Source organism: Macrobrachium nipponense, chromosome 42, assembly GCF_015104395.2.
Source record: "Macrobrachium nipponense isolate FS-2020 chromosome 42, ASM1510439v2, whole genome shotgun sequence".
Lineage (NCBI taxonomy): Eukaryota > Metazoa > Arthropoda > Malacostraca > Decapoda > Palaemonidae > Macrobrachium > Macrobrachium nipponense.
In genome coordinates this window covers 39,297,958-39,320,467 of record NC_061103.1, presented here as the reverse complement: position 1 = coordinate 39,320,467, position 22,510 = coordinate 39,297,958, and the positions used below count along the sequence as shown (strand labels likewise).

Genomic DNA, 22,510 nt, shown 5'->3' with positions numbered 1-22,510 from the left:
CTAAATAACAAGTGCCTACGGAAAGCGCATATCAACCTTTTCGAATACTGATGAATTTTCACCTTGTTATTGACTGCATTATATTGCATTGTATCATTACTATCAGTGTGTCGTTGTATTTGAATACGTATTGTCATTACTATTATTGTATCATATATTTGATTGCGTTTTATCATTTTTAATATTATGATACGTGTTACTGTATTTTATTTTCATTAACTGGTGTAAATTAATAATTGAAAGAAGTCGGCATAAATGGGATTATTAACGTGCTGTGCATCCGTAAACAGTGAACCAACACCACTGTTCCAGTGAGTCATTGTAACTCTTTTTCAAGTTACAAAAAACAGTCGAAGGTTTTTGGAGATGATATTTTTTTAACGTCTTCATTAACGGAAGCTCAGTTCGTGTAATAAGCCTTCCACTGAGGCGTCAAAATGCAGCTATTGTGCTTTATGGTCGATTTCTGGCTGAAGTCCCAATAGGAAGATCGACTCTGTGTGGAAAGAACATCAATAATGAACGGAAATCGTTTACAGAAATCACTTACGAGTCATGTTTTTATCTCGAGGTCTTAATGGACGCAAAAGAAGAGCTGCTGCTTTTAATCTGCTTCTACGGTCAATGCTGCTGTTTAGTGTGCTACTTAAACTCTTCATAAGCGTGATGATACAGACTGCAAGATGGAGAGATGGAGTAACGGTCTCGTGATGTTATTCTATCCTAACTGACGTATGTGACTGACTGGTTGACTTGATGGTGTTGCTCCGTTCTATATCAACTTAGTTATGGATATTCTCGATATTCTCTCAATCAGTCTTCAAAAGCTTCTTCACTAATGGACCGCTTATCTACAAATTGTTTTTCTGGGGAAGAAATATTAATTAGATCAGGTTTTTATGCCCTTGTTTAGGCTGGATTTCATAATATGTCAATAAATGACGGTCAATGTTATGTTATAGATGACATGCAATGTTAAATCTTCGTAGTTTTGTCGTTAGATGCTACAGCAAGACTGCTAAATATTCTTCATTTTAGTCATTGGCCATAATCAGATTTCTTAAATACCCCATTGGATTTGTAACTAATGGCCTAACTAGATTTTTTTTTTTTTTTTTTTTTTTGCATCAGTCACATAGAATCATAATTATATAAGGATTTATCCTTAAATCACTATATCAGTCAGAGAAACGTTACTACGTATACTTTCAAGGACTAATTATTTGTCCAAATCCCTCACGACTGCTAGCGGTTGCCAACAATTTTGACAATCAACTTAAATTGATAGTTTTGCGACACTGCCTACTGTTTCCGTTCTACTGTTTCCCGTTCCTTCACAGTCATTCCTCGAAACTGGAGTGAATCATGCCGCCGTACGTTTCGTCTTCTTGGGGATTCACGGTAGCGGATTATAAGCCTGGATGTGAATCATCGCTCAAATTCCGAAGAAGAAAAAAGGAAGACGGAGAAGAGGTAGAAAGAAGAAAGAAGACGCTGGCGATGAATAATAATTAAGAGAAGCATCAAAGTTTAGTATAAAAAGAAAATAGGTCTTCCCTTTCTTACTCCCGTCCCAAGAAGGCTCTTCTCGTAGGCGCAAGAGGAAGAAGAAGTAGTTCTATGCCAAGGAAATGTCTCTCTGCCTTCTTATCGCCAGTGACAGGAACTCCAAGAATCATTTTGACTATTTTTTTTTATTTTTTGTGAGGCGGGGGTTCGGGGTGGGCCTGAGTGGAGGAGAACTGGTGCCGTTTTGGAGGATGAGTAGTAGCGAGGGAGAGGTAGGAGGGGGGAGGGGGATAGTAGGAGTAGGAGGAGGCGCTAAAGAACGGGAGGGTTGAAGAGGCGAGCGGAACGGGTCCTCAGAGCACAGGTGCCAGGTAATGCAAATTTACCTGTGGACATTTACCCGAGACTTTCAACTTCAAACGAAGAAATGATTAATAAAACATCTCTGATTTCATCCATTTTCAAGACTTTTCTGAATGAAGGAGCTCAAAGGCCTTTTGATCTTTGTTGTACACATTCATGTCAAAATTCTTGCGATAGATACAGTTGTCTGGCTCCTCCGCAGGACAGTTATATGAGGTCTGTAGCCAGTGCGTATAATCGCAACATTTTTTCCCGGGATTCTCCTTTAAATTAGAGGTTTAAATCAATGATAGCGAGTCGTATTATGTATGAAAATGGAATTATATTGATCTAGAAGGGAAAACAGCCACTATTTTGGCGTTGATAAATAAAAGAACTCTGGCATCGCTGGCGTTATGAGCGCGGTGCGCATGCGCGGGCGAGAAGACGAGAGGTAGTATACACTTTCACTGCACTATCAGATCACTAGTCGCCAGGCGTTCAACTCACTCGAACCCAAGACAGCTGGGTTGAAGACACGTACTACATACAGCTGCTGGGCCGAACACCCTAGCAGACACATCTCCCAAATAGGTGCTCGGGCGTCGCGCGCGCGCGCGTGAGAGAGAATTTGGATAACCTGACGCAGAAACTTGTTGTTGTTGTTGTTTTTGAGATACTGTGCGTTGTTTCTCGGATTTGAAATAAATCGGAAACCAGCCAACCACCCCTACCCCATTAGCGATGTGTAACCCTGTGTTGTTGTTGTTGTTCTTGACTTTCTTGACCGCCTTTTGAAAAAGGTGCTGAACTCGATTTGTTTTTAATTTAAAAAGTCCGTTTTTTTTAATATTCAGTAAATCCGGTTCTGAAAGAGAAAAAAATTCAGACATGCTTTCTGTGAGTTAAGAGGTTTAAGGAGGATCCTCTTCTTCAAACCCTTGACCCTTGTTTTTGGAGAACCTTTAACTAGCGGAAGGATAATAATAATATTCGTTTTATATAAATATAAAAAGTGCCGCCCTGACGAGTGACAGAGCAAGATGCCGAAGATATTCTTGATCAAGGACCGTCTGCAGCAGCAGCAAGCGCGACTGCAGGAGGCGCAGAAGGAAGGCAGCGGCAACGATGACGAACGCGAAGAGAGACGTCACATGGACGTCCACACGTCGTCCCCCTTCAGGCGCGGGACGCCCTCCCCGCCCTCCTCAACCCTCGACTTGAGAAGGCCCAAGTCGCCCTCGAGGAAAAATAATAATAGTAATAATAATTCTTCTTCCTTGCCTATGGACACTTCCTCCCCTTCGTCGTCACCTACCCTGGACCTTCGAATGGACAGCGTGTCCCTCTCCCGCGAGAGCCACTTGGACGCCCCTTCAGTAGGCTTAGGCGTCCTGGATTTCAGGAAGGAGAATAGCAGCACCACCCTCGACCTCAGGATAGGAGAGAGAAGCCGCCTTCACCGATGCTCCAGCCCGCCCGCCCGCCCTTCCAGATACACGATCCCCCGTTTTATCGAGGACCAGAGCGACGATCAGCCACTCTCCCTCACGACCAGAGACAGAGGTAAGACGGGAACTCTTTGTCAGTCTGTCTTTCTGTCTGATCTGCCTGTCTATAGCGGTTGCGAGATCTCGGTCTTTCCTCTGATCTATCTTTAGCATTTGTTCCCTATTCTCTCTCTCTCTCTCTCTCTCTCTCTTCTCTCTCTCTCTCTCTCTAGTATAGTGTTAATATTGACATTTAGTGCAGTACAGTAATGTCCTTATCCGTTATCTAACATTCGTACAACTTTCTCTCTCTCTCTCTCTCTCTCTCTCTCTCCTGTGATTCATATATTTCCTACTTCCCAGCATTCCAGAGCATGCTATTTATCTTTTTGGACAACTATATCGCCATGTCATTTTGTTCTTTGACAGACGTCATCGTATGTATTTGGTCGAGTGTCAGTTTTCGTAATGTCATTCTGTCATTATTTGTGCATAAATGGAAGTTTACCGTTATTCATTCTGTTATTTAGTTTTTTTTTTTTTTTGTGACCATTCTGGTCAAAATAAATGAATGGGTGGGCGTCTGCTGTTCGCGTTTGGTTTACCTCGCTGGATTTCGTCATCTTGTGCCTAGGAAGTTTGCTTGGGTTAGCACAGCCCGTGAAGGTCTTGCAAAACTCAAGTTTAAATCACATCTGTAGTGGTACTGAAGTTATATTGATTTTGGTATTTACGCTTGTATTCTTTCTTCTGGGATACCATACAATGAGACATGGTCCTGCAATTGATTCTAACTCTCTTGATAAAATCAAAAGCACAAATTTAAATAGTAACATGTAGTTCATTTGTCTATTGTGGTTTTCTTATTGATATTATTATGTCTGGGGTACGATGCAGCAAGAAATGGTAAAATCTGGTCACGTGTATAGGTATTATTTCCTCTGGGATACAATAGAACAAGAAACGGTCTTATAACTCCGGTCTTGCATATTCATATCATTTACCTCTAAGACGCAGTACAACAAGTAATTGTCTTAAAACTCGGAATTACCTCCGGGATAGAATGCAGCAAGATCTCATAATATAGGCTTATAATTCTTACTGTCTTAATCAAGAGAAAGAGATCATATTCTTATAAACGAGGAAGAATATAGAAAAGCATACAGAAAGTAAAAAGAAAAAAATAAGTAGTCGTGAGATTTCCACGATTAAATGCATTTCACGCCAACTTCGCGAGAGTTGCGTTACGGTGACCATGAAAGTCTCCAAAGCACGACCAAAGGCCACACTTCCTGCCTGTGGTGGTGGGTGCTTGCTCGATTTTGTAATGGGTAATGCTTCTTGTGAAATCGACTTACTTTTTTTCTTCTTTGTTTACGTTAATTGATACGTTTCCATGTTTTTGGTTATGTGGCAGTTAATTTTTTTTATTTTTTTTATTTGGATATTTGACTTTGTGCTTTTGTGTTGTCGTATATATTGGAAAAAACTTAAAAAACTATAAAATACTCATAGTAGCAGAGTCTCGACATCGAGAACAAATCCACAATTATGCACGGGTACATATTTAAAAATAAATCTCTATAGAGATTAATGTACCCATTCATAACCGTGGATTTGTTTCCCCAATAGTAGAACAAAATATAGTTGTTGTAAAAGTTTCAAGCCCTGTAAGCTAGGAATTCGTAGCAATTACAGTAACTTTATCATTGTGGAATTTGTTATAAAATTAATAATGAATATTTCATGACAGAAGTAATAGTGGTGGTAAAAACAATAAGCAGTAGTAAAAGTTTCCACCCTTGCAAGCTAGGAATTCGTTGCAGTTACAGTTACAATTACTTCTTTGTTGCAAGCCAGGAACTGACTTGCTCTAGCTGACCTTGGTACCTTTTTATGAGAAATTTCACCTGGTGGCAAAAACATATATGTGCAGTTCATTTGCTGTCCAGGTAAATCACCTGTTCATCTTTATTCGCACAGTAAACATGACCCAAAAAAAGAAACGAAGCAGGAAATGTATTAATATTTCGGTGCGAGTCCCAGTCGGAGGGGGAAAAAAGGAAACAGTTGTAAAGAGGAAGTTGTTGCGTTGGAACGGCTCCTCTCGATCTCCAGCACTACCTGTTGACCCTGGATTTTGCAAGTGTACCCAACGGGACTTTAGAAAAGAGGTTTGGAAAGCCTCCTTCTCCCTCTCTCTTTTTCTGTCTATGTAAATCTCTCCCGAGCCATCGAGAGTGCTGATAAGGAGAGGATATGTAAATCTCTCCCGAGCCATCGAGAGTGCTGATAAGGAGAGGAGATGCCCTCCCCCACCTACCTCCCTCTCTCTCTCTCTCTCTCTCTCTCTCTCTCTCTCTCTGAATCTTTTTTTCTTGTTGTCAACAAGAGGGTGCAGTATTCAATACCACTTTCTCACTCGATGGTATTAAACCACTTCCTCATTTAGACGCTTCTTTGATACTTCGTGCGAGGGATAAAAAAAAAGGACATACAGACAGACAGTCATCAGCTGAGCAAGAATTTCTCTTATATAAAGCGGCTGGTTTTTGTAGGTATTGTACATAAATCGTGAGGGTGTAAAAACATTTTTTTACTGGGTGTACTTATTAACAGTGGTTGAGACTCATTGGGAATAATCCTTTGATACTAAGATAAAAATAAAGCCACTGAATAAATTAATTTCTTACACTGCTGAATGCTGGAAGAAGATGGCTACTTGATAATGAGTCTTTCAGATCCCAAGTAATTTAGGATTTGCTGATGATCACACCTGAAGGCATTTGCCTACTGGACCATATGACAATGAATCGACTCTTCTTGGTTCTCTTTGTCTCGTTTCGTCATCAAGAAGAAGAGAAGAGTTCAGATAAAAACTCTGGAGATGATCCATGGACCGATGATTCTATTTCCACGCGCTACTGCTCTTATTTGTTCAGGACAAAAAAAAAAAAAAAAACTAAGGGGCGGTGGGGCTTGGTTAGGCGTCTGTTGTGACTCCGAACTGTGGATGTTTATTCATCCGAATCCCAGTGATTTCATGCGATAGGAGTGAAGGAGAGACCATCATTGGCATCTTCACTTTTGTGCAGCAGATAAAATGCGCAGAAAGAAAAATTGGCATTCCTTTTCGAAGGCAGATCCTTGAGCGAAAATGAAAGTTAGGCAGGTGTATTGTTTATAGGCGAGCTTTCAGGTGCCTTACAAGCTTAGCTGATTGGGTTTCTTTTACCAGATGGCGTGTCAGATGTTCACACATGCACGGACATAAATGCTCCATACTCTAAACCTTCTTCAGTGGCTGGTTATTTGCTTCTGGTCCTATACCCTAACCCCAAACAGGATGGTGTGATGTTCTCACTTCCAAAGCTCAAATCCCAGCATTATTCTTCTCTAAAGAAAAAATCTTATTTTATTTAACAAAGGTCGACCTGTCATTGGGAGTCTTGTCCCGCGTGTCTTTTGGTAGCTTGGCTTTCATCACTGCAAATAGACCAGATATCCTATTCATGGATTTCCTCTTATCAGCACCTGACCGTGAGCCATTTATCGGGCCCGAGAACCCAAGAAGGTTTGTTTACTGGCCTATTTGTCTTTAAGATGAAATCGCTTTGTGTTTTGCTTTTCTTTCTATCTCTTTTTTTGGAATATTTTCCTCTTTTTTTTCAAGAATTTTGGGTTATTTAGGAACGGCTCTCAGTATACGAAATTTCAGCCGCAACTGATTTACTTCGGGAACTAATGTAGAATATTTATTAGTTATATTTACGGTGTCTTACCCATTCTCAAGCCAGAGAAAGTGGAGATACCTCTTCAACTATACAAACTGTAGAACAATTTGCCACAAGTTTCATTGAAAGTCTGAGCACATGAAATTATATAATTTTGACTTTGTATTAATTCCGTTCTAAGACATTTTATATGATTATAAAAGTATTCATTTCTACTCTGGATGATTTTTCTTTTACAACTCACTTAGGTTTTTACAATTCACTTAGAATTATTCACATTTTTACCCGAAGAGAAAGAATGACAGTATAATAGTTTATCAAAAGGCTCTTCGCCATATTGTATACAGACATACACGTGCATATACACGTGTATGTAACAGTCTTTTTATAAATGCACAGATAGAGGTGATTAATCTACCTGCCCCCCCCCCCCTTTTTTTTTTTTACATAAAGGCGCCTGTTGAATCGGTTAAACTGGATCCTTCGACTCCTGTTTTAAGGATAACCAGTTCTGCCCAAGGGTTGGCGTTCTTGTATCTTGCATCTGAAGGATATAAAGTGGGTTCTCTGGTGGACGTCTATGAATAGGTCTTTTACCCATGTTCTGGTGTCACCTGAAGGCTTCTTGTAACAGAGCCATCGCATCTATTTACACTGAGGAAAAGATCGTTGCCCTTCACTCCTAGAGCTGGAGTTGTTTTGGGGAGGAACTTCACCTCGCGTAAAACTAATTTTTTTCAGAACTGAGCATTGTCGGAAATATTACTTTCCGCTTAGATGCACTGGTATACTAAGATTTGACTTTTTGATAAGCAAGCCTCAACACTTATTACATTCTTAAATGTATAGGCCTCTTGCCTTCGCCCCAGACGCCTCGGAGAATATAGATGTTTCTTTTGCGTGGCCTGATATGCGGGCAAGGCCGGTCGGTGGGTGGTAGGCCTATGACGCCAACCACTATTAAGGACGAGGCCAGGCCAGACTCCACACACACACACACACGGGAGTTTCCGGATTTTTCTAGGTTTAGGACCCCACCTCTCTCACCCCTCCTTCCCCCAACACACCTTTACCCCTTCTTCCTTTTCTAGTGTCTTCATTTTTCATATGAATTTCAAGGTGAGAGACGCACCAGCACACGTACTATACACGCGTCTGGAAATAACCAGAATACCAGAATCAAGATTCCTATAGAAGATAAGGACAAAATGGGTTGAGACATCACTTGGATAAGTAATAGTAGTAGAAGGAGGAAGAGGAGTAGGTGGTGGAGGAGGAGGGGAGGATGTGGTGGCAGTGTAGTGAAGGTAGTGGTGGTGGTAGTAGTAGGAGGAGATGGCAGAGGAGGAGGAGGAGGAGGAGTAGGTAGAAGCGCCAGACTCTCAACAGTTACCTGGCCTTCGCGCAGGGTCATTCCTAACTTTCTAGACACAAGCTGCTGCTGCTGCCTGGGCTGTGTGTGTGAGAGAGGCTCTCTTTTTGTCTTACCTTTTTTTTCGTTTTGCCCTTGACCTACAATGCTTATCAAAAAAACATAACCAAGTGTGTGTTTATCTATTGTATCCTATATCGTTTGCTCCGTCTTTGGGATTTTCAGGTGCTCCCAACAAATCCAGAAGAAAGAAAGGGGTTTTTCAACTCTCCCTCACGTGGTCTTTTTACTTGCTTCACGTAACAAACAGTTACCTCTCCTTCTGAGGCACCAGTTTAGTTTACTTTGGTTTGGTCAACCCTTCGTGTCCAACATCCAAAGGGTTAGTCTTAAGGTGTTTCGAGGTTTTTCGTTTTATGACCGCGTTATGAGACGTTATAAAAGCTATGGTATTTTTGGCATGAATAAGCCTGGTTTAATAGCCTGTCCTTCTCCAGGGTATGAGTTTCGTTTTGAGTAACTCATTCTCACAGTGATGATGATAATTATCACCCGTAAGCTTTGGGGTCACTTTCAATAATAATTTTTCACCACTTTCATTATCAGCAAGGGTCGTGGCCTACAAACTCTTCCATGAAGAGTTGACGAAACTTTTATTAAAGTGGTTGATCTAGTTACTGTTTCAAAGGCCACTCTCCTGAATTTCAGCCAAAGAAGAAGAATTCAGTTCTTGATTGTGATAAGTTCATGACTGAAATAAGTTCTTGAATGAGAGTCACGATGCCAGATGAAAGAGTAACACAGAAAATCCTGTAGGATTGAGAAAGTGAAGAAGTGAAGGAGAAGTTAAGGGAGAGGGAGGAAGTGGAGCAAGAAGTGGGAAGTGGGATGGGTTAGTTGGTGTCTAAATAGGGGTGGCGCCATTCTCTCTCTCTCTCTCTCTCTCTCTTTCTGGTCACCCACCAACCCCCGAGAATGACGTAAAGATACCAGGAACTTTTCCCCTTGAAACAGATTGTCTTCCTTTCTTGGGGTCTCCATATATCTTATGAATTTTTTTTTTTTTTTTTTTTTTTTTTTTTTTTTTTTTTTTTTTTTTTGCATTGAATTAATCTAAACAAAAATTGTAACACACGAACAAACGTTTTCAAGAAAACTGAGCTAAACTTTATTATCCATGTTTTTTAATCAGTCCACTCTCCTGTGTTTAGAGAGAGAGAGAGAGAGAGAGAGAGAGAGAGAGAGAGAGAGAGAGAGAGAGCGTTGGAGTTAAATAGGCTTATGCCCTTGTGGTTGATAATGGCAGAGACTAGAGAGATGGTGCGCTTGGTATTAACCTTCATTGTAGAAATAGAACACAAGGACGCTACGAACTTGAAAGCTACCAATCGTCATTAACAGTCAGTGTTCTAGTTTAAACTGACTGTTTGCTCTTTTGTTTATTTAATTATTTCAATTATTCTATTGTTCCTTTAATCATTTCCGTTTTTCTGAAATCAGTAATTGTCATGACGGTACATTATTTCAGTCTTACCTTTGGAAAGATCACTTGCTGCGGACGCGTTGAAATTCCTTCCGGATTTTGTATTTGAAGGAAAACCAACCCTTTTTCGTTCTGAGCAAATTCTGGTCGGTAATTTTGCTGATTTGAACTACAAAGTAACAGTTTGCTCCACATATAAGGAGTTGGCATTCCCGTTTGTGCTGTGAAGTCTACGAGACCCGTCTACTTTCAGTGACCTTTAATCTTTTTCGGCATCGCTATCAAGTGAATCTTGTCGGTAGGCGAAAGAGGAATATTTAAGAATTCCCTTGACATATTTTTGGGTCTTTTTGTCATCTCTAGAGGTTCAGCATCTCGGTCAGTTTGCCGTTATATATGTCGTGTCATTTCCGGGAGTTATATAAACATCTAGGAAAGTTATTTTTACTTTAAATAAAAACTGAATTCGAGACACGTAGAGGAATTACATCGAAGGAGTTACATTTCAGAAAAAACAAAAAATTGAAACGAGTAGGAGAATTACATCGAGGAGCGGCAGATAAACAAAAGACCTATGGAGTCGAAAGTGAAATTAGTTTCCTTTTCTCCTAAGCGATTCGGAAGAAGGAACAAGGTCGGGCGGTTTTAAGAAGCTGTCAGAGAAATTGAAAGCTTGCAATTCCGTAACTCTTACTTGCTATGCGTGTGAAATTCTTGCCTTACGTTGAGGCTCTTCCGCGAAGGTTATGATGTTATATCGTTTTATCGTATTTTCGACCTTCCGTATTTGGTCTGTAGGACCTCTTTTGGCACAGGCTTTTGCTCTTTGAAGAAGGGCCTCGTTATTGGCCACGTTCCCTCATTCTTGTTGATCCTTTTTTATAAACATATAGCTCTTGTGAACAATATTTTTAAAACATCTGCTAGAATTTGCTAGTATTTGCTAAAGCAAGGATGTCTGTCTAACTTAACCCCTCTGGTACTTGTGCACGAACACTCACTTTATTTTTAAACGGTAAGGTGAGTGATGTCTTGGTAACTTCGTCGTCATTAAAGATTTAAACAAACAAATCTTATATATACGTATATACTTACCAAGAGAACATTCCCAAGCATCACAAGGCAACGTCTTTTAAATTTGCCTTTTAGAGAGAGAGAGAGAGAGAGATGTCGGCCATTTTGTTTGGGGGCACATTCGTCTTTTGTTACGGTAAGGTCTTGTTGTTTTGCCTAAATGAATGAGCCATCTCATGATTACGGGGTAATGGAGTAATGGCGGGCCCAGGAGCGAAAAGACAGATGCTCTACATTCTTCGTACCCCAGCCGAATACCCTGGTTCCTCCCCTGCCAGAGACCCTGGGTCTTAACCCACCAGGGACCATTGTTCCTACTCCCCCGAAGGCCCTGGTTCCTCCCCCGCTCCTTGTTCTTCTCCGTCGCCGTCTTTAAACTGCAATTAGATGCTTAAGGGGGTATTGCCCGAAAGAGGACGAAAGCCAGTGGGATCTCGGCGAAGCATTCTGGGAGAACCTCGCTCATTACGTATGCTTGGGGCACATCCACCGAGGAACGGTCCTCTTACTGTCGATCCTCACTAACCCAGAGCCCCCTTCCTCGGCATCTCTCTCTCTTCTCTCTCTCTCTCTCTCTCTCTCTCTCTCTCTCTCTTAGCCTGTACTCAGTTTAGTGTTGTGTTTTTGGACAGGGCATTTTTTTTTATGGTTGTATATTCAGTTTTTGCTAGTGATAATATTTCATTCAAATGCCCCTACACTTCACAGCTGTAATCTCACCTCCTTCACGTTCAAAGTCTGAAGGCATCTCTCGATTTAAAACGCCTCTGCTCTCGAAAAGGAACGGCGCGAAGTTCCCAAAAAGAAATAAAAGAGAAGCTGGAGAAATTTTGGCACGGAGTGAACGCTATAGTTGGACTTTTTTTTTTTTTTTTTTTTTTCTTTCTTTTTTCTTTTTTTACATATACAATTTCTTTGCGCTCGTTGAGAAAACGTGACAGGACCGTAAGCGAACCCCGCCGACGTCGTCCATCCAAGAGAACCCCGCGGGCGAGGGTTGTCCTTGGTGATCCTAACCCTTGTGAACAGGTACAACCTCAGCTGAGCGGCTAAGGAGTCTCTCTCTCTCTCTCTCTCTCTCTCTCTCTCTCTCTCTCTCTCAGTTCATTCTTCTGATTTCGGAATGGAAAACATCAAGAGACCCTCTTCGTTGACTTCTTCTTCTTCCAGCGGGAGGAACCCGGTTGCGATTGGGCTTCGACGTCGGCTAGAAGTCGTATCTCGATTCTCATTGGCTCCGCCGCGGAAAGGGTTTTAGTTCTTCTGGCGGAGAGAGAGAGAGAGAGAGAGAGAGAGAGAGAGAGAGAGAGAGAGAGAGAGAGGGTAAACAATAGACGTGGCGGCGTTGGCAACACTGACGCTCAAGGTTGGGAGTAACGGTGAATGAACGCAAGAAGGGAGGAGGGAGGGGTAATAGTGAGGAGGGAGGAATGCTGGGGAGGGGGAGCTGGGGGAGGAAGGAGATAACCACCAGAGGGAGGTAGGAACTCCTCCCAGGGGTTGGAGGTAGGGCTGCTGCCGCTGTGTCCGATGGAGGGAGGAGCTACATGTTCTCAGGGGTGGGTGGATGGAGATGGTGGGCCCTGGTCCCTTTTTGGTGTATTTTGGTTGGGCCCTGGGACGTGAGAGGGTGGGGGGGGGGGGGGGGGGGGGGGGGGGGGGGCGGGTGTTGTGGGGAGACAGGTAATAGAGGCAGGTGGATAACAATGAGGGTTCTTGTTCACTTCCAATTGAGGAGGAACATATTCGCGTCATCCTTTCTCCGATAGGCAAAGAACCTATAACTTTTATGTTACCAAGATCCAATTGGCAGGAAATGTTTTGACACTTTTTTTAAAGCCGGTAGGGAATTTCGACCACCAAGGTTCTCATAATAAGATTCTCATGGGTGGGTGGCTTTCTTTTTTTTTTTTTATCTTTGGAAAACATGCTTCGAATTACATTCCATCTAAGGAGTCTGGTACTTCTCCATCCCTTGAATTACCAAATTCATTAAACGTCTAAGCTTTTGGGGGATGAAGTCAAGACCCTGGTAAAGGGTTAGTGTGAAATGATGGCATTTGTGTGTGTTCGTTTGTGAGTGTGTGTGTGTGTAAGATTACCATCTGCCTCCATGCACGTGACTTGTTAGCAGATGCTTATGTAAATGCCTCATGGTAGTCAGAACATTTGGTACTCTGTACTTGTTGCATTATCATTCGCTGTGGGTTTTCAGGGCCAAAGAGAGTGCAACATACGGTTCTTATGTCTTGGGAAAGAGGAGCTGAAAGCCGAGTAGATAAACCGTCCTTGGTTATGAAAACAAAAGTTGATGAGCTTTCAGAGAAAACTAGAAACTATTACAATAGGAGGGAGATCCCGTCTGCTAGAGGAATTCTTCGTGGGCTATTGTTGCTCTCACAAATGATTTCAACACTCCAAGGCCAAGGTTGAGCGGTTTGCCCTCCACCTTCTTCGTCATTACCTCACCAACTTCCTCCTCCATTTCCTCGGCTGACTCCTACTCCTACTTCTGGTGGTTCTTGCTTGCTTAACCTACTAGTCTGTCTCCTCTTTTTCTTCTCTTTCTTATAGTCATCGTGCTCTTACGCAGAGTGTTTTCCGATGGTCCCGTGTTTTTGCGACAGTTTCGTTTTCATTCTTGTCGAATCATCAATGCCAATGTTTTCCACGGTAGTCTTTAATCTTCAGAAATAATTACACCCCTTATATAAACACGCATCAACCACTCACACTTGAACAAAAGGTAAACAAAAGATGAACAATTAAACAAAAGATCCATCACTTTCTCTGTGAAACCTAACCAATCAGAGGTGAATTCTTTTCCGATACGTTATTCGAAAACAAAAAGTGTCAGGACTAGAACTTCAGTAGGTCAAGACTTTTGATTGCTATCCTTTGCTTTGTCGAACATTCCTTTTTCCTCTGGCGTAACGTTTGACCTTAAGAAACCTCAGGATGAACTCTGCGGGTCCCGCGGGCCACCACCGTCATCCCTTGGGAACGCCACTCCTCCTGAATCGTCCAATTCTATTTTCGAACGGGAAGAAGAATGCTAATGGCGTTTTTAACGCCCTAGAGTTAACCAAGCGAAGTTGCGAAGTCACAAGAGAATTTTTTCTTCTTCTATTACAGCGTAAGTCTTTGAGCTTCTGCAATGCAACCTTGCATTAAAATTCAGCATAATGTATGGCAGAGTCGTCTTCTGAGGTCATCCTGAAATCGTGGTTCAAAGAAGTGGTCTACTTCGAAAAGATGGTTGTGAAATTTCTCGACCAGTGCTGTAACCATACTCTCTCTCTCTCTCTCTCTCTCTCTCTCTCTCTCTCTCTCTCTCTCTCTCTCTCTCTTCCATCCCGGGCACATAACTGCCTCATGCCCACCGCTGCTGCTATCAGCATCAACCCTTTTTTTTTTCTCACTCTCTGTTGCAAAGATTACTGTTGGCACCCTGCGGCCAACTTTCTTGGCCCACTGTCCTCGTACTTCTTATATCCCTAACTGTGTTTCAGGTAGGCAGGCGATGATTATAAGTGTGTGTGTGTGTGTGTGTGTGTGTGTTTTGGCTCTTATCCTCTTGGTAAAACAAAAGGCGTTCCCTTCAGTTTCCTGGAATTGGCTGGTTCAAGTAATTGGAAGAATTATTTACCTTCACGCGAGAGAATTCTTAAATAGATTAAGTCCATAATGATGATAATGGTCATTATCAAACCTTGGTACATTACTACAAGGGGTGGGGGGAGATGTTTCAGGGAACGAAGTAAGGTGTTGGGGAGAGAGAGAGAGAGAGAGAGGGTTACTTAGGAGCAGACCGGCTCATGTAAGACGAACCCTTCTGCGGACGTCCTATACGTGTCCTTTCTCCGTGTACTAACGGTTCCCTCCGTCCTCCACCTCCTTAAACCCCTTCCCTCTTCTTCCTCCCTCTCCTCCCCCACTTCCACCCTCTCCCTGTTACGGCAATTATTGTGGCTCTACACCGAGGCACATGGTCGCTGCTGTCTGTTAACGCGTCAAACACCTGTTGATTTGTCACCCGTCTCTCATCGTCTTCGAACTTCAAGTTCATTTTTTTCGAACTTGGCTAAATTTCGCCTCTAGTACAATACTGGCGTTGTCTTGTTTTTGTGTCATTGTTGCTTACGAATAGCATACATACGGTAGATGTCGATTTGTCAATCTTAGGTGGAAACTTTCATGTTTATGTCTTCTTTTGTTTATGTTTTGTTTCATGACATTTTTCGAATTTTGGAAAACTTGGATTTTTCAGGAAATAAGAAATCGTCAAAAATGAGTATCCTTATCCTAAAGCTGCGTATAAACAAATTTAGATATATTATTACAACGAAAACAACCTAATCATTCTCCTCACCATCTTTGAATAATCCAACCCCCACCCCATCAAATCCTTCTGTCTTCCTAAGCCACCTTCTTTTACACCTTCAAAATTCGTAATCGTCTTTATGCAAATCGCCCCCTTGCCTGGTGGCTCTTTCCGTTCACTTTCCTCGGTAGGAAAGCTTCTTGTCACTATCACACAGGGTCACTTTCACCGGCGCTTTTTCGTTAGTGGGGGGAGGGAGGGGAGCCCGTTCCTTTTTTTGATAACGAGAGGTTGCTATACCTTCGAAGATTACGGTTCCACGGGGCTTCTTGCTCGATCCTTGCAGGCTTAATGTCACTTGTTTCCTTTGGGGTTGAGTGCTCTTGTGAAATATGAGAAGGAAATTGGTATAATATAATTTTTGGTCTTAGCAACTTTAGCCTTGTGTTCCTTTTTTTTAAGGCTTTTTTGTGCTCTAACAATTTTGTTACACTTTGTTACATCGGCTAGTGAGGCAAAAGTTCCTTTTTATCTTGTAGATTTAGCTTGCATGACGTTAGTGATCTATTTAGTCTCTTTAAAGGAAATACCATTTTGCCTACAGTTTTACTAAACTGCTTAATTGTATGCATTATCCCCGAGCCAGGTTTGTTAAATATGCAAAGTCTACGGGATCTCAACGCGATGTTTCATTACCCAGCTGTCAAAAAATCTTCGAAAGTGCTGAACGGTTCAGAGAGAGAGAGAGAGAGAGAGAGAGAAGGGGGTACGGAAAGGGGAGGTGAGGGGGCGCTACGAATGATGGTCAAGGAGTAAAGTAGGAGGACCTACCTCATAAATTTTTCCTTTTCCTCCAATTAACTGGTTCTCTGCAATTCTCAACACGAGACGAACGTTGCTCTCTTGCCCGGTTTCTTGACTAATTTTCCTCACCTCACCTCTCTCTCTCTCTCTCTCTCTCTCTCTCTCTCTCTCTCTCTCTCTCTCTCTCTTACCCTTACGGAAAGAGGGGAGATTTTCAAATTCCTGCTCAAGACTCTCTCTCTCTCTCTCTCTCTCTCTCTCTCTCTCTCTCTCTCCTCTTGTTTGCCTTCTCTTATAAAATGAAATGTCAAGACTTGACTTTGGAAGGGGAAATTTTTATATCCTCCAGAAGTGGAATTTTTACATTACTGCTCAGGACACTCTCCTCTCTCTCTCTCTCTCTCTCTCTCTCTCTCTCTCTCCTGTTTAACGGCTCATGTTAACGGCCCTGCGCCCCCTAGCGCCGCCGACGGTTTGTCGACGCCGTAACCTTGGGAATAATTACCTCACGCAGGAGGTGCAATGAACAACTTCAATGTCACTCAAGCAAAGAGAGAGAGAGAGAGAAGGAACAGCCAACCGGGGAACGACTTTGCTAAGGAAAGAATTATTTCATTTTTGCCTCTTTTTTTATATTATTTTATTTATTTTTTCATTGGCGTTACCATGTTCGTTGCCTCTTTTTCTTTTTCTTTTTTGATTCTGAATTGTCGGTGGTTTTATTGTTTAGGATATTGCTAACATAGACACATGTTTATGCGATTATATATATATATATATATATATATATATATATATATAATATATATATATATATATATATACACTCGTGTGTGTGTGTGTATATAGAATATGAGTTTGTCTAGGTACAATTTCCTAGATTTCCATTCACGTCTACCAGCTCCCCCAAAAAGAACAAAAAAAAGTCAGAAAAAAAACTAAAGCAATTAATGACACCGCACAATACTGTTATAATACTTGAAGGGTATACTGGTCTCTCCAATTCTCTCTTTTTGTTCTGTTATCGCTTTCCGTCTTATGCCTCTGATCTTCCTCCTTCTCCTTCTTCTTCTTCTTTCTTCTTCTTGTGACTCGTCATGTGGAACCAACCGGAACACTTCAACGCCTTCGAGCCTTCCTCTCTACGCTCTTCTGATTCTTATGCTCCTCTCGCGTAAGGCTCCTTTAACCGTTCCCCTCGAGGGATTTTCTCTCTCTCTCTCTCTCTCTCTCTCTCTCTCTCTCTCTCTCTCTCTCTCTCTCTCTCTCTCGAGCTAAGCGACTCCAAACCGTAAAAGAGGAACTCCCTCTACTCCCTACTCCCTCTCTCCTCCTACTCCTCCTCCTCTACCTAGTGAGTATATTATTGTTCTCGAACGCATCTTATTTTTTTTTTATATAAATGATTCAGGTGTTAGCAGATTTTTCTAAAAGATTTTACTCCCTATTCACTCCCTACTCCTCACTCCTTGCTGCTACTCCTCCACCTGTGACTAGAGAGTATATTATCGTTCTGGAACGCATCTTATTTGTATTATTTAGAATGATAATTCAGGTGTTAGCATATTTTTTGCTAAAACGCTTCTTAGAACGACCAGTTTTTTCAGCTCATTTAAAAAAAATTAACAAAAATTATTATTCTTTCTGAAAATGGACGACTTTTATGGGCGAACGTTAAATTCGTTAAATGATTCACTCGCTGGAATGTCTTCCTTGTTAGCTAATGAGTATTAATGAGTTTTTCTTTCTTTTTTTGTAAGTCGGGATGCTGTAACTGGTACGGTGTGTCCGAGACCTATAGATTTATCTTAAGACGAAACTAAAATTGCCGGTTTTTGTCGCGTGAATTCTCAGCAGACTATGATCTGTCATCTCCTAGATAAGACACTGGCATTCTCATTATCCACCCTACTTAAAACTGGGCGCATAGTTTGCTGTCCAATAAAGTAATGGGGGGACCTCTTTGGTTAATGGTGCCTTTAGCTCATTCAGTAAGACCCGTTGCGAGTTCTTCGGTAATATCAGAATATAATGATGCGCTTCCGAGGGATTTTTATTTTATTTTATTTTTATTTTTATTTTTTATTTTTTGCATTTCATGTTTTATAATGATACTGGCGGGATTATCTGTCGAATTTTTCCGTTCTTAACCTGTTATTGGTTACTGGAAGGAGTTTTCTTGTCATTGCTCTAAAGGTATTGAAGAAGCTTAGTCGAAGTTTGTGCAATTGAAGGGCCATTTTACCAGTTCCTGGTTTGTCATTTTGGTCAAAGCTGGCGGTAGCAATTTTTTCAAATGGTTATATCGGATTATCAGACAAAATACGATTCTTATAAGATTCTCAAGTTTTCCTGACGCGACTATTGTTCAAAAACAATATCTGCTGAAGTTAGGTTCACCAAAACCAAAGAAAAAACACGCAATAGACGCACTTTTAGAAGTCTTTGTTGCGCCCCCGAAAAGGAAATAGTCAGGGAAATGACAGTAGCAGAACTACGAGGAATTCAGAATTATTGGAACCACCACAAACCTGTTTTGTGAACTTACGTGACTGATCGGGTATCATTAACCTGAATGAGTCTGGCAGATTCTCCTGATTTAAAGGTCAAAATGCCTGTTTCAGAAGCTTTGAGAACCAGAAGGTACGTCAAAGTTTCCAGAAACGAGAAGTGCCTTTTAAATCACCATTTCCCTGGTGCATGCATCGTGTTCGGTGAGCGATAAAAATAGAATTGGTCCCACGATTGTCGAAAATTCCACGAAATATTGGGAAACGAGTTCCCTTCTTCTTTAATATGGAAAGAGGGCGTTCCGTGATTTGATTTTTTTCTTCATCTTTTTCTGAGAAATCCTGCAATAAATTTGTGACTGTAACAGGTGCAATACTCCCGGACAAATTGCGGGTTTGATATATTTTCGTATATTAAAAAATCTTTCAAGATTTGAATGCCACTTGATGGTAAGATTCCTTAGGAGCGTTTAAAGACTTCGGAAGAGTCATAGAAGATATGGTGATGTTAGTGATGCCTTACTATTGGGAAAAGCAACACTGTGCAGATTAAGGTCCCACTTAAATTTATGATAGTAGATGATGAATAACTATCAAATACAAGAAGAGGTCACTCCTTTCATTCATAATTCATCATAGATATTCTTGGTTTTCCTGGTGCTAAGATTCTTGCACGACCGAGGGAGGGCTCTATGCACTCAGGGAGATGCCAAGACCTCGAGAGAAACGGCCCTCGATGCTGTCACACCGATCCCATTCGAAATCAACAAACAACTGCGTCATTTTCACTGCCAAGGCCAGGAGGTTTCGAATGGGGCGGGGGTATCGGGGAGGAGAGGGAGCGGGAGGAGGGGAAGAAGGTGCCTGTTTATATATATATGTGTGTGTGTGAGGTTAAGGGATGGGATGGGAGGGGGAGTAGACAAAACTTGTGATCAGTCAGCAGCAGAGTGCTCCGTTGCATCACACGGTACAAAGAGGTTTCCTGTTCCCTTTGGATTAGGTTTCAAGTCAGAATTTACTAACTAATCTCGAATCACCTGGGAGAAAGACGCTTTCCTCCGGGACCGTTATGTGTGTCTCATTTGGTCCTTCTTTTTTTTTTACTTCTTTTTTTTCGACAGCGAGGAGAAAAGCTGCAGGATCAGCAGCACCAGGAGCTCCGAGGACCTCTTTTGAGTGTTCCAGAAAACAAAAGAAGATACTGAACTTCCAGAGAGGAATGCAGGCAGATTGCCAAGTGGGGGATTTCAGGTTACCTATGTTTGTATGTTTCTTTGGTACAGTCATCCATTCGATGGGGATCTAAAGCGTTATTGCCATTCGTTATCTGTCAATCTCCCAATAAACGATGCAGTTCCAGAGACTCTTTAAGCAACGGGGCACATGCTTATAGGGAGGCGTTCCTCACCTCTTTTTTCCTAAAAACCAAACGGGTCGCTGAGACCCGGGCAGCATGCCACAAGTAACTGGTTTTCAGGCGCGCGAGGGATTATGGACCTTAGGTCTTCGGGAGGGGAGTCCATTTTCAGGTGGTCAGGGCAAGGCTCGTGCAGAGTCCTTCGGGCTGTGAATACTGCAGGAATGCTTCCAACACCCACCCACACTTTACTGGTTCAGATCTCCTGAAGGGAGAGGTGGGAGGGGGTAAGAGGGAGGAGAAGAGTCCAAGATGGGAGGGGGGGGGATATGAAGCTTGAGGATGGATGGGGAGAAGGGTACCTTTCGTATATATATCCCCCCTTCCCCTCCCCCAGCGCCCCGAGAGGGGAGGTGGTCGAGTGTTGGTTCCCGGGACTTAGAAGCTGAACTGGTTCAGTCTCCAGAGCGAAAATTCAAAGCCGGTACCCAACTAGGGTGACGTGAGCGGGGCACTGGGTATCCAAGCCTTTGGTAAAGGTATTCAACCCTGTCGGGGAGTCACCTTTAGTCTCGAAATCCCCCACTTTTCTTTTTTTTTTTTTCTTGCTCGCTCGGGCAAAGTCTTGGATATTTCCTGACTACTTTGGTTTTCTGCCCTTTTTTAAAAGAGGGCACGAGGATACTGGGTAGGACTTCTGATTAGTTTCTTTGCATTTTATTCTCTAAGAGATAGGATACGAAAAGATTAGAATTCACGTCTGTTTAGCTGCCTTCTTTCTGCATTTCCCTCTACCTTCTGTTACTTCTTAATGAGCACCATATTCTTTGGAAGCTTGGGTTTCAAATCAATAGTCCTTTTGGGCTTGTTCCATGTGAATAGGGTACATCTTCTGAACAATAATAATAATAAATAATAATATAGAAGAAGGGAGATGAACGGATCAAAATTCACCACTATATTGACTACCCAAAGCACGTATCATACAGGAAACCGCCATTGTTACTAGGAACACAATTACCAAATCCTTTTTGAATAAAATGACGTACCATCCCTATGTTGACTGTGAACTTCCCCTTTTAGCACTTTTATCAATGAACCTGCCGGTACGTATCCTGTTTAGCAAGGGTGAGAAGGATGGTATGATACTGCAACTGGTATCGTGACATAGGGAGAGAGAGAGAGAGAGAGAGAGAGAGAGAGAGAGAGAGAGAGAACTGTCCTGACCTTTCATTCCTTAGATTTTTTTTTTTTATGCTTAGTTCCGTCCGGTGAATTTTTTTACGCCATTGTGCACCACAATTCATCACGGAACCTGACTTTGTCCTCGTGTTTAGGCATTCACGACACGAAGACAGGATGTGTGTGTGTGCGTGTGTGTGTTTCAGATAGCGCGGTCGTACACGTGTGTGTTTGTGTGTGCGTGTGTTTGTATATCTGAAAGGGACGTTGTCCTCTGCATATATATGTATGCATGAATATGTAAGGAATGTATTGCTAAATTTACAGGCTAGCGAAGGGCAAAAGCCTGTGCTGGCAGAAGACCAGCTTCAACTAGAAGACGAAGAATTGCGGGATGCTGGAATTTTGTGATAAATAAAGACACTGCAACCCTTTAGAAGGAAGAGAAATTCCATCGCATCAAAATTCATAACTTAGTAAATCCCGAGACCTGAGCAAAGGATTATGACGTAGTTTTTTCAAGATAGGATTTTTTTAGCTATTCACTCTTCGACGTCACACTCCAAGACAACCAAACTTCGTAGCAAAGCAGTTTTGATTGTTGGCACACACTTCTAACAGAGGAGAATCGTGTTCGTTTCCATGTCTTTCACTTTTTGCAAGAACCAAGCGTAGGTAGTTTTGGAGTCCAGTCTTCCCCCTCTCGCTTGTCTTATCTTTGGAAAGTGGAATTATCTCTCTCTCTCTCTCTCTCTCTCTCTCTCCTCTCTCTCTCTCACGCACATACACACACACGAACACACACCACACGCACGCTCTTCAGTTATGGACAGTTATTCTCTGCAAAATGACAGGCACTTGGTGGGAAGGGCTTTTAAATGGGAGGCCCACCAAGGGGACTCTCTCGTTTTTGGCGAGGAGACTTTGACACAATGATGAGAGTAATGATCTTGTAAATTGAGGGAAAGAGTTCCGATGACATCTCCAAGGGTCGTCACGGATGACAGCCCGAAGGTCGTTATTTTCGGCGTCCCGTGACCCCCGGGGTTAGATGGGGCTTCCAGAGGTCGAAATCCCTCACCTTTGAGGTTAAATAATAAAACGAAGAGGGTGGTGTTTGGGATGTGAGATTGCTCGTGGTAAACTCATGATGACTACTGCTACTCGGTATTCCTGTGTTTTCACTGCGGTTGAGTGCTTGCCAACTTACGACTTCGTGTGTGGGAGCAGAGGTTGATGACGACGCTGATGTGACTGAAGAAGGCAGTGACTAAGAGCTTTTTTCCGTAATGGCTGCTGTGTGACTTCTTGATATGAGGAGAGAAG

At 42.2% G+C, this 22,510-nt stretch overlaps 1 protein-coding gene across 1 annotated transcript in view; it reads left to right on the top strand.

The window, feature by feature from the left end:
* The first annotated feature begins 2,351 nt into the window (after window positions 1–2,351).
* The window catches only part of LOC135213137 (AF4/FMR2 family member lilli-like), a 36,196-nt gene continuing 16,037 nt past the window's right edge, over window positions 2,352–22,510 (top strand). The window contains exon 1 of the mRNA XM_064247078.1: window positions 2,352–3,417. Within this exon, the coding sequence (XP_064103148.1) occupies window positions 2,895–3,417 (523 nt within the window). The 5' untranslated portion in view covers window positions 2,352–2,894. The remainder of the gene's footprint in view (window positions 3,418–22,510) is intronic.